Source organism: Fukomys damarensis, unplaced genomic scaffold (assembly GCF_012274545.1).
Source record: "Fukomys damarensis isolate Sample0158 unplaced genomic scaffold, DMR_v1.0_HiC HiC_scaffold_14, whole genome shotgun sequence".
Taxonomy (NCBI): domain Eukaryota; kingdom Metazoa; phylum Chordata; class Mammalia; order Rodentia; family Bathyergidae; genus Fukomys; species Fukomys damarensis.
The window spans coordinates 42270159-42281711 of record NW_022900926.1 but is presented as its reverse complement, the minus strand read 5'-3'; the positions used below and the strand labels follow the sequence as shown (position 1 = coordinate 42281711).

The following is an 11553-nucleotide window of genomic DNA, read 5'->3' as shown; positions in this document are numbered from 1 at the left end:
TGTATGGTTTAAGTGGTGGCAGACAATATTCTGAACTGAATATATGGATAATCTTAAAATATTATTACAGTATAGGCTCAGAGTTGCTACTAATGCTATAGGTTTACTTTTTAATAATTACAAAATCAGATCTTGAGAAGATTTGTATCTATAATTGTGCATATGAGTGACTAGAACGTTAAAATTATTTGATAAAGTTATAATAGGGTTGAGTTTCTACAAACTTTTTTAGTAACATTTTGGAAATATATGCACAGGAGAAATTAGAGATAAAATACTGGTACTGAGAAGAGCACTTGTATAATAGTAAGCTCTTTGTTTTGTAGAGGTGTGAGATATATACACCATAATACAGTATTATGGAGTTTAAAGCATTGTTTTAGAACATCCAGTACAGAACATTCAGCTTACTGATTGAGCCTATTCTGTGTATGCACATTTAAACTGTGGTGATAACTGCAAATGCTTTTCTTATATTTCCATATTTTTAAATAAACACTACTGTTATAAAAAGCATCTTGCTTCATATATCTTTGTATAAAAGTGGAGTATTTTTAGACCAGATATTTAGTAGTAGAATTAGCTTCTCATATGCAGTTTGTGACCCCCAAAATGTTGAGAGGTAGACCTAGGTTATATTTACAACACATTTAGCAAGGTTCTTTTATCAAAACAGCTCTTATACTGTCTGTTACACTTGAAGGATTAAGGTATCAGAGGCATAGCTAATTCAGAATCACAATATCCCTTCCTATTAGCCAAGAACAGAGACAGTATATCAACTTGAGCCTTGTGTGCTAGTTTTACAGAAAACCAACTTGAAAAGCTCATAAATGTCAGCACATTTGCCCAGTAAGAATAGTTTTTAGTACTTTGCGTAGGCAGTGGTAGAAGGGAAGCTTCAGCACTTCACAACTCACTGAGTGCTGACTTAGTGCTGCTGGGAGGGATTTTGTAGGTGGATGTTATGTCTCTGACTTGGTGATGTTAAGTCAGTAAAAAGGAGATCATACTAGGTGAGCTTACCTAATCAGAAGTAGGGAAGCTACTTGGAGAAGAAGGCAAAGCAGTCATGGCCCAAGTAATAAGTGCAAGAAGGCTGTGATGAGAACCAGAACTTCAAATTTGAAGTGGTGTCTTGCCAGGAAAACAAGAGCACCAGCTTCAACTTCTGCAGCAGAGTTGTGCTCATGAATTTACTTTCCAGGGATCCAACCAGGTCATTTGCAAAAGCCCCTCCCCGCATCCACTTACCAGGATCCCATTTTGAGGTAGAGCTGTAGGGAATGCCTGCAACTAGTGAGCCAGCATCTCCAGACCTGGTCACATTCTTCAGGAATATGTTTGTTAACAGGACCTAAGTGATTCTTAACATATGCAGAAATTTGACATCCTTCATGCTGCTAACATTATTTGATATTGTAGTGTGCTCTTGCTTTAACGATCAACATTTACAAATAAAGATCATGGATCTGTTTATGCTTTCTCACTTGAGAACTCAGTAAGGCCAGTATTTTGAATTTTGGACAGTGCATATGTGAGAGAACATAGGAATTACAAGGACTTGATTAAAAATACATTTTATAGATATTCCAAAGAACCATTTTTTAGATGTGGATAGAGTGAACTCAGTTGATTATAGCTGTTTAAATATGAACCATATTGTTTGTTATTGACTGCTTTCAGTTTATAAGGTTATTTTTAAACATTTTTCATGTGTTCCGATTTGTCAGGAATTATTAGTTATTGATTGGGGGAAAAAGTATTGCAAAAGTTTGCTTTCATTGAAGTCAAACCATTTAATTTATAAGCACTTGAGAGATCAGGTGTTCTATTTGTCTTAATGATGAATTAGTTTTGTAGTAGTTCTGTAATTAAAACTTGGAACAAAACATTCTGTAACTCCTGTACTTTTTGTGTGTGTGTGTTTTTTTTGTTGGGGGTGGTGGGTACCAGGGATTGAACCCGGGACCTTGTGCTTTCAAGTTAGGTGGTGGAACCACTGAACTAAATCCCCAGCCCTACTCCTGTACTTTTAATCCTTTCCTTTTCAAAACTCTCTTTGCATTTGACTTTTTATTAATTATAAGGAGATTTAGTATTAACAGAAAACTGAACAAACAAATCTGTCCATTAGTGATATACTTGCAGGTAAGTGCATTCAGAAGTTTGTTAGTGTGTATTAAAGTGGTAAAGATAAATTTGTGATGGCTGGGGAAGTTTATGGGTCTAACCATGTATATTACTCTCAAAACACCCCAATGCTTTTCTCAGGTCTTTCTTAATAGATTCCCTATAATTTTGTACATGTCTACCTTGTCATCAGTTGCAGCCACACTTGTGGCTATGCATGGTGGCACATACCTATAATAAGTCTAAGGCACAAGGATCACAAATTGAAGCCAACCTGGGTAATTTAATGAGGACCTTCCTTAAATTAACATGTTCCCTCTGGCTTGAACGCTCGTGGTTACCTCTTTAATTTCAGACAGTGGAATTCAAATCACAGCCAACCTGTAGTGAGACAAATGGAATTACAACCCCACCATGAATGTGTTAAAAAGGGCTAGGTACAGGCAAGGTCCTGAGTTTGATCCCTGGTACCAAAAAAATGAATAAATAAAATAAGACTAGGAATGTAGTTCAATGGTAGAACACCCTGTGTTCAATCCCCAGTATTGCCAAAAAAATAAAAAATAATGTGTGTTTACTCATGCTACCATATGTACATTATCTGAAAAATATAGTTATTGTTGAAATAGAATAATTTTTTTAAAATTGGGGATTGAACTTGACCTTGAGCTTTCCAGGCAGGTGCTATACCACTGAGCTACTGCCATCCCTAGAGATAGACTAATTTTATATTTGTGTGTGTATGTATATATACAGTATATGTATATACTTGCACAGTAGTCTAGATGAGGTTTAAATCTATTTTAAGCTTGAATTACATCATCATTTAAGAAGTGTTAATTTTTATTCTTTTTTCCAAAACCATCATTTTTTATTTTGGGGGGAGAAAAAGAAGCTCTCTATCCCATGTTGCTTAATTCCCACTTTGCTTTTCCCTATACATACTGTACACACAAATATTGAATTACTGCTTTATGTCAAATTTCAGAAAATTATGTAGTACATCTCTGTTGTGTGCTGTAAGGTAAGCTTTAACAAAGTTTGTGTATATTTGGTTTGGCCTATAAACAGTAATTTTTCAGGACTGCTAAAATGAGATTATGTCTATGAAGAAAATTGGCATTATGACCTTTCTTCCCTCTTAGATCCTTTCAATTGTTAACATAAAGATCTAGGCTGAGAAGCTTTATCTCACATGGTTTTTCCACTTGGTAAATGTAATAGATTTGAGCGTAATGTTTATGGCCAGTCTTCAGTGGTTATTTAGGTCATCCCAGCTAGTCCCAGTTATCTGCTTTTCATAGCACCTTTAAATCATAGAGAGTGAATAAATTATATATGTTTCTTCACTGTTCACTATTATTTTCCAATTAAAAAGTACTAATATATGCAGATACTCTGTGGCCATTATCAGTAATAGTGTACCACTTAAATTTTATGATTAAGTTCTAAAATCTTAAACTAGCAAAACTGATTTTTTTTGTTACAGAAGTTTTTTTTTTTTTTTTTTTTTTGATTTTTTTGGTACTTTTAGGGATACAGTACAGTTACATTCATTGTTGGGATCATGTACCTTTACATGGCAAGTCTTGATTTTCATTTTTTTTTTTTATTTACCTCAAAACTATTTTCTTTTCATACTAATTATACAACACTCTCTTCTAGGTCCTCAGTGCCTCCCTTCTGCATACTTTTTCTGAACGTTCTTATGTTCTTTGCTGCCATGAGATAATATCTATATATATTATGATTTCCAAATTCACATTGTTGAATTTCTGTGTTGATCCCAACTTCTGTATTTTAGTGATCTTCAGACATTTCCACAGGTTGTCCTTCGAGCACCTCAAATTTAGTGTATTAGAAACTACATTCGTTCTCTTTCTGTGGTTTTATATGGCAATACAGTATATGTAGTATTCTGTTTTCTTAATAACAAAGTATAGTATGATTGATATTTTTAAATAGTATTTTCAATGTCTTGAAATTTGAAAACTCGTTGCATTTTCTTTTTCAAAATATCACTGCTTAACTAAACAGAAAGGAATGTATGTATGTGCTCTGTTAGTGAAGGTATACATAACACAGAGTTGGACAAAACAAAGAGGAAGTAATTTAAATGTTGGCCTAGGCAAATTGTTTTATGAATGAGGGTTAATAGCAACAGTAGTTTTTATACTAAAATGTAGGGCTGGGGATTTAGCTCTGTGGTTCTGCTGCCTGCCTCACAAGTGCATGGTCCCAAGTTCGATCCCTGGTACCAAAATAAAAAGTTAAAATGTAACAAAATCCCTATAGACAAATCCTTTTTGATAAATCATAAATTATATTCAATATAAGGTAAACCAGGCTTTCAGTGATTTTAGGAAAATTTGTTTTAAAATCCTTATTTTAAATAGATTAGGAGATAAATTGATTTTAAACAAGTTTTCTAAGGTGCATTGATTTTGGATAATTACTCTGCTAACTCATAAATAAATATACCCTATTCTGTTATTTCTAAAAACACTGTAATGTTGTGTACTGAGAAGAAAAATGCTTATAATTGATGACACCATTCTTAGACTTTTTATATATTTAAAGTATCTTTAATAGTTTCGTTTTATTTTATTTTAGTTTTGAGGTAGGCTCTCACTATGTAGCTTAGGCTGGTCCTGAATTAACTCTGTAGCCCAGGCTGGCCTTGAACTTGTGGTGATTGTATTGCCTTAGCTGCCCTAGTGCTGGGATTATAGACATACACCAACATGCCCACCTAAGAGTCTTTAATACTTATATATGAAATATATACTTAAAAGTATATATACTTATACATTACATATATTTGTGAATATGTGCGTAAGAAAAAAAAATCACCATTGATTATGTAACATTTTGACTTAAAAATGTTAAGATATGGAAAACTGTCTACTGTAACTTTGGTGAAATGAGGTATGTTCTGCGTATTGGGATGGTGCTTTATGTTGGGTGATACTAATGCTGATCACTTGGGAGAAGCAAAGTAAGACTAGAAGTGATTGAAAATTGGAACTTTAGGAAACATTAAAATTTTATAGAGTATACAAAGTTCTGAGTGTGGGGGGGTAGCTAAAAAAGAATGACTCAAGTAAGTAGAAGAGAATCCAGAGGGTTTTTTTTTTTTTTTGAGTTTATTGGTACAATCTAGGTCTACAATACAGCTACAATACAGTTACATGCATTAATGGGATCCTGTACCTTCACATGACAGTTCTTGGTTCTCATTTTTTCCCCTTGTCTCTGCCCTCCCTTCACCTCCTCCTCCCCTCCCCATTTACAAACTCTTTATTTCCATTTTTACATTTTCTCATATTTTTTCTTTTCCTTTATTTCCTTTCCCCTACCCTTCCCACTTTCCCTACACCTTTAGCCCTTTTCTTCCTATTTCGCACTCCAGAGGTGGTTGTTTTTAGGAAGCAATAAAATGAAAGTAATTTAGTAAGATACATAGCTGGTTATAGTGTGTCTTGCTAGACAAAAAGGAAGATGTGCATGTGTTCTTTCCAGAACTTGGAATTAAATGAATAGAATTAGTTGTTTGTAGGAAATGTGCATTTCTTTGCATTAAGTTTGATGGATTTTACATACACATAAAATCACACTAAGGAAATTACACTGGAGTTTACTCTGTCTTCACTTATGGTAATGTTAAATTAAAAATATTACCACTCATTTGTTTCTAAAAAGAAATCAAGGAATAAAATAAACTAAAGTCATAGTTTTTGGTTTATCAACTGTCTTTCGCCTTTTTAATGAAACTAATCTTACTGAATAATGGTCCCAACAAGTTGAACTGATTTGGTCTAAAGTTAACACATCCATTTCATGACCAAGATAGGAACTAGGTATGTTTTTCATTCAGGCTTCTTTCAGATCTTCCATGACATTCCTTTCTTCTTAAATTGAAGGTGATTACTTATATGATGGCAGGGACAATGGATACAATCTTTTTTAAAATTTAGAGTAAAATGTTGCATGTGTGTTTTGATTCCTTTCATTTTCATCATGATGTTTTTCACAATAACAGTTTGAAATATAAGTACACGTGAATATCAATTTTATTGAAAATATTGAGTAGTTTCATATTTTAGAGTTATATAATGTTCTGTTTTTATTTTTAATAGAAAAAATGAATGCACCAAATCAGCCTCCACATAAAGACACTGGAAAAACAGAGAATGTGGAAGACTACAGCTATAAGCAGGAAAAAAAGATCCGAGCAACTCTTAGAACAACAGAACGTGATCATAAGAAAAATGTACAGTGCTCGTTCATGTTAGACTCAGTCAGTGGGTCTTTGCCAAAAAAATCAATTCCAGATGTAGATCTCAATAAGCCTTACCTCAGCCTTGGCTGTAGCAATGCTAAGATTCCTGTCTCTGTACCCATGCCTATAGCCAGAACTGCACGCCAGACTTCTAGAACTGACTGTCCAGCAGATCGTTTAAAGTTTTTTGAAACATTACGACTTTTGCTAAAGCTTACCTCAGTCTCAAAGAAGAAGGACAGGGAACAAAGAGGACAAGAAAATACATCTGCATTTTGGTTTAACCGATCAAATGAACTGATCTGGTTAGAGCTGCAAGCCTGGCATGCAGGACGGACCATTAATGATCAGGATCTCTTTTTATATACAGCCCGTCAAGCCATCCCAGATATCATCAACGAAATCCTTACTTTCAAAGTTAACTATGGGAGCTTTCCCTTTATTAGAAATGGAGCAAGTTTCAATGGTACTTCAATAGAAGGGCCATGCAAAGCCCATTATGAAACAAAGAGTGTGGGTTACTCAACATATCACGAGCATCTCCAGCACCAGAGGGTGTCATTTGAACAGGTGAAACGGATAATGGAGCTGCTAGAGTATATAGAAGCACTTTATCCATCATTGCAGGCTCTCCAAAAGGACTATGAAAAATATGCTGCAAAAGACTTCCAGGACAGGGTGCAGGCACTCTGTTTGTGGTTAAACATCACAAAAGACTTAAATCAGAAATTAAGGATTATGGGTACTGTTTTGGGCATCCAGAATTTATCAGATATTGGCTGGCCAGTGTTTGAAATCCCCTCCCCTCGACCATCCAAAGGTAATGATCCAGAAGATGAAGGTGATGACACTGAGGGAGAATTAAAAGAGTTGGAAAGTAGTATGGATGAAAGTGAAGAAGAACAAATCTCTGATCCAAGGGTACCAGAAATGAGGACGTCCACAGACAACAGTTTGGATGTTCAGTTGCAAGACTGTGCATCTAGGAAGCTTGAGAGGCTTGAGTCTGAAGAGGAGCCTGTGGGCTGGGGAGCAGCAGACTACAGCACAGAAGCAGGATTCAGTAGACATTGTCTGACTTCTATTTATAGACCATTTGTAGACAAAGCACTGAAGCAGATGGGGTTAAGAAAGTTAATTTTACGACTTCACAAACTAATGGATGGTTCCTTGCAAAGGGCACGTATAGCACTGGTTAAGAGTGATCATCCAGTGGAGGTAGGTTTTAGTAGACAAGAGTGTGATGATGTCCTTAGTTCCATTATTTATTGTAAATTAGAACATGTGTTATTTTTAAAATATTTTTATTAGTACATGTTTGCAGTAATGTGTACGTTCCTTGTGGGGAATTGGTACATGTATATAATACATCTTAATTCCCTTTTTCATTTCCTTCCACTGTCTTCCCTCTTCACTCCCTCCATCTCTTGATCCTCTTCCCATTTGAGAAAGATCTACTTCTCTACCTCTTATTATCTATCTTTAATTTGATTTTTATTTATATTTTGGGTTTCTTGTTTGAGAAACCATGCAATATTTAAGCTTGTGTATGTGATATATTTCACTCAACATAATGGACTTATAATGTATCTATTTTCCTACAAATGATTCAAGTTTATCTTTATGGCAGAGTAATATCCCATTGTGTATAAATACTATATTTTCTTTATTCATTGATCTTTTAATGCACAAATAGGCTGCTTCCAAGATTTAGCAGTTATGAATTTTGCTGCTATTGACATGGGTATATCACTGTAATATGTCTTTAACTCTTGGGAAAATACCTAGAAGGGGAATAGTGGGGTCAAATGGGGTTTCTGGTTTTAGTTTTTTGAGTAATCTCCATGCTGATTTCCGTAGTAGTTGTACTAGGCTACTATATACTTTCATATCTTGATATTTGTAAGTCATAAGTGGCAGTTATTATAAATTTCATGTCATCATATCAATATAAACTACTGTGCTAAGTGGACTTGTGAGAACTGTATGAAATTTTATGAATTAAGTACCAGGTATTGTGTAGAGGGAAAAAGTTTAAACATATAAATAGAGGATGGTGGAGAGGTTAGGTATGAATACAGAAAGAGGAAAGCCACAATCGGATAAGCACAAACTAAGGGTGAGTCAGTAAAAGAGTCAACATCAAACGCAGGTATTTTTAAATGAACATGGTGTCCAAGGTCACAGATACAGTCTTTATTCTTTGAAATAGCATGTCCAGTTTTGGTTACTTTTGAGTGGCATGTCCAGTTTGGGTTACGGCATTTTAAAGAGATCTTGTGAACTGTAGGGAAGTATAAAAGTGACCAAAGGGTAAAAGTGTACACTATTTGGGAAGGTTAAAGTGCTCAGGATAGATGATAGAAATTTGAGGACAATCTTTATTATTAAATGTGTGTTTCGGTATGTGAAGATTTTTGTAAGCCTCATGTTCACTAGAGGAAGTGGCTTGAAAATGGTACAGCTTTGATTTAGATAGTGCAACACCTCTGAAGTTCGTTGCTGTTAAGGGGCCAAGACTAGAAAGGGCCATATTGTAGAATATTTGTTCTTGAGAGGACTGTTTTTATCTCCTGGTGAGTTGCATCCTGTCTTCTACTGGCTGGAAATGAAACCACTCAATCCTGTGAGAGCCCTCGTACCTGTGTCAGTCTGCAAATTCATGATTTTAGCAGCCATATACACATATATATATCCAATGTACTTGTCATTTTAACTTTTAAAATTTCAGTTTATTATATATAGTCTGGCTTGCTTTGGAGTGAAAAACAAAACAGAAGGCATTTAAGCTGAGAAACATCTAAAGAGACTCAGTTTGCAAGGTTATTTGTACTCATATGGCCAGATCATTAGCCGTTTAGGACATGGGGGTCAAATGGTCACACAGATATAACAAGGTCTTTATCAAATGAATCAACTTTGTAGTAATTTTAAATAGTACTTTAACTTTGTGAATTATGTGAGTCTTTTTTGATAACATTATTAGATCAAATTAGTTTTTTCCCTCGTTGAGTCTATGAATCACTAAGATTTTAATCATACTATAGATTTCAGAAACAATAGAGCAAAGCAACAGATATGTCTTAAGGATTTGTCGTATATTTCAAATGGTAAATAACTTTTGTCCGTGTTTTGGGTAGAGTGGTTTAACTCTATCCAGATATGTGTGGGCAAGACAGGATTGATGTTTAATTTTTATTTTGAAACCTATTTTTGAAGTAATATGAACAGCACAGCTATGGTAGTGTGGTCTCATCTTTAATACAGTGGTTTTCATAGGACAGGCCTCTGGTGAGGGCAAGGAATAGGGCATGCGTTTTGGCTTCCTGTAAACTGCTTTGCCTGCCCTCCTCAGTCATCTTTCTGTCCTCAACAGACTGTAGGAATTAATGAGTATTATTAATGGGACTACCATGCTTTGCATCCTTAGATCTGTTAAAACAAGAAAACAGTGAGGGACTGAGGAGGAAGTTTAGTGCTTAGCACTTGCCTAGCCTGCGTGAGACCCTGTGCTCAATACCCACCAAAAAAAAGAAAAAAAAAAAGAGAGCACGAGCAAGCCTGCATTTTCTGTTGGAACTCGTGTTGAAGGGTAGTAGTTTACCCATGGTTTGGAACTCCGAAGAAGCTGTGCTGTGCTCCTTTGACCAATTGCGATTTAACAAAGGAAGTCATCTTTGTTAGAGAAAAAAGCAGATTCGAATTCTAATCTTATAAAGTATATGAGTTGAAGCCTGTTTATTTAGAATTATCTTTAGATTGTTTACTTTTGAAGCCTATGTTTTTAGTTTTGGTTCATAAAATATTAAGTGCTTGTCAAATAGTGAAAGTAATACCTGAAGTAGAAATTCTTCTGTACTGTATTGGAGATTAATCCAAATTAACAAATGATGAGACTCTGAAGTTATAACTAACTCAGTGGGAAAGTTAAGATTTTGTTTTTATTTCCATTTCAGGGACATAATCTCTGGGGTGTGTTGTGCATGCACACTCCCTGAATTATATTGTGTTGTCATATAGGTTTTTGCAGTTTAAATACTCGTAAAAATACTTAAATTATATGTTGTGATAAGGTTATTTTATGCACATTTTTTGCATTCTCTGTGAAATTTATATATTTTTAGAAGGGGAGAAAGGTAAAAATGAGTGTATTTTATTGTAATCTTTATCATACATATTACCTCAAATACAAATAAGATGTTTTGCTTAACTGAATTGCTTTCTTTTGAATTAGAATTGACCATGTAATTACTATGCATTTAGTGGCCAATAAACTATTATTTGTCATTGAAGCCAAAGAAAAATTATGCTGTTTTTTTCTCTAAAAATCACAAGAAACCCTGGAGAAGTTAGTTGCCCTTTATTTTTAGAGAGAACAGAACATGTAGAAACTAGGAACTATCTACTAACTTCTACCACTAAGTGTTACCATTTGCTAGACTGAACAGATCTATGAGGTAGATCATAATATTTCTATAGTTTACGAAAAGGAGACTGGGCTAGAGAGAAAGGAGAAAATTTGCTCCAAATCACAGCACCATGACATTGTTAGATGGATTCAAACCTAGGATTCTGGGATACCCGATTTTGGACTACACCATTAGTTTCCTACTCTGCCTGCACATCAGCATACCCATGGACTTTTAAAATAGGCACACCTTTGTCCTCCTTGGATGTGAGACAAATTAGAATCTCCCAGCACAGGACAAAAGACTGACTTTTTAAAAAGAATAACATTTCAAACAAATCTGTACTGTATGACTCATATATTAGCTAGGCTAGCACCAGTGCGATTCTGAGTCAGCCACTGAAGATGTCAGTTTGGCTACAGTATTCCCTCCCCTTCTGCCTTCATGATCTGTGCTTACTATGTAGCTATTAAAGTTAACTTTTGAGTGGGCTGGGGATTTAGCTCAGGGGTTCTGCTGCCTGCCTCACAAGCATAATGTCCAGAGTTCAATCCCTGGTACCCCCCCCCTCCAAAGAAACAAAAACTTCCAAGATGCTTGGTGGGGTGTGGTGGCACACGCCTATAATCCCAGCACTCGGGAGGCTGAGGCGGGAGGATCACTGAGTTCCAGACCAGCCTGGGCTGCATAGTGAGTTCCAGGTCAACCTCAACTACATAGTGAGACCCT

At 35.3% G+C, this 11553-nt stretch overlaps 1 protein-coding gene across 6 annotated transcripts in view; it reads left to right on the top strand.

Annotated features, from left to right (window-relative positions):
- Positions 1 to 11553, top strand: part of Map3k4 (mitogen-activated protein kinase kinase kinase 4) — a 101162-nt gene that overhangs the window by 36319 nt on the left and 53290 nt on the right. For all 6 annotated transcript variants that reach the window (XM_010631041.1, XM_010631039.1, XM_010631040.1 and 3 more), the window contains exon 3: positions 6273 to 7633. In XM_010631041.1, the coding sequence (XP_010629343.1) occupies positions 6273 to 7633 (1361 nt within the window). The remainder of the gene's footprint in view (positions 1 to 6272; positions 7634 to 11553) is intronic.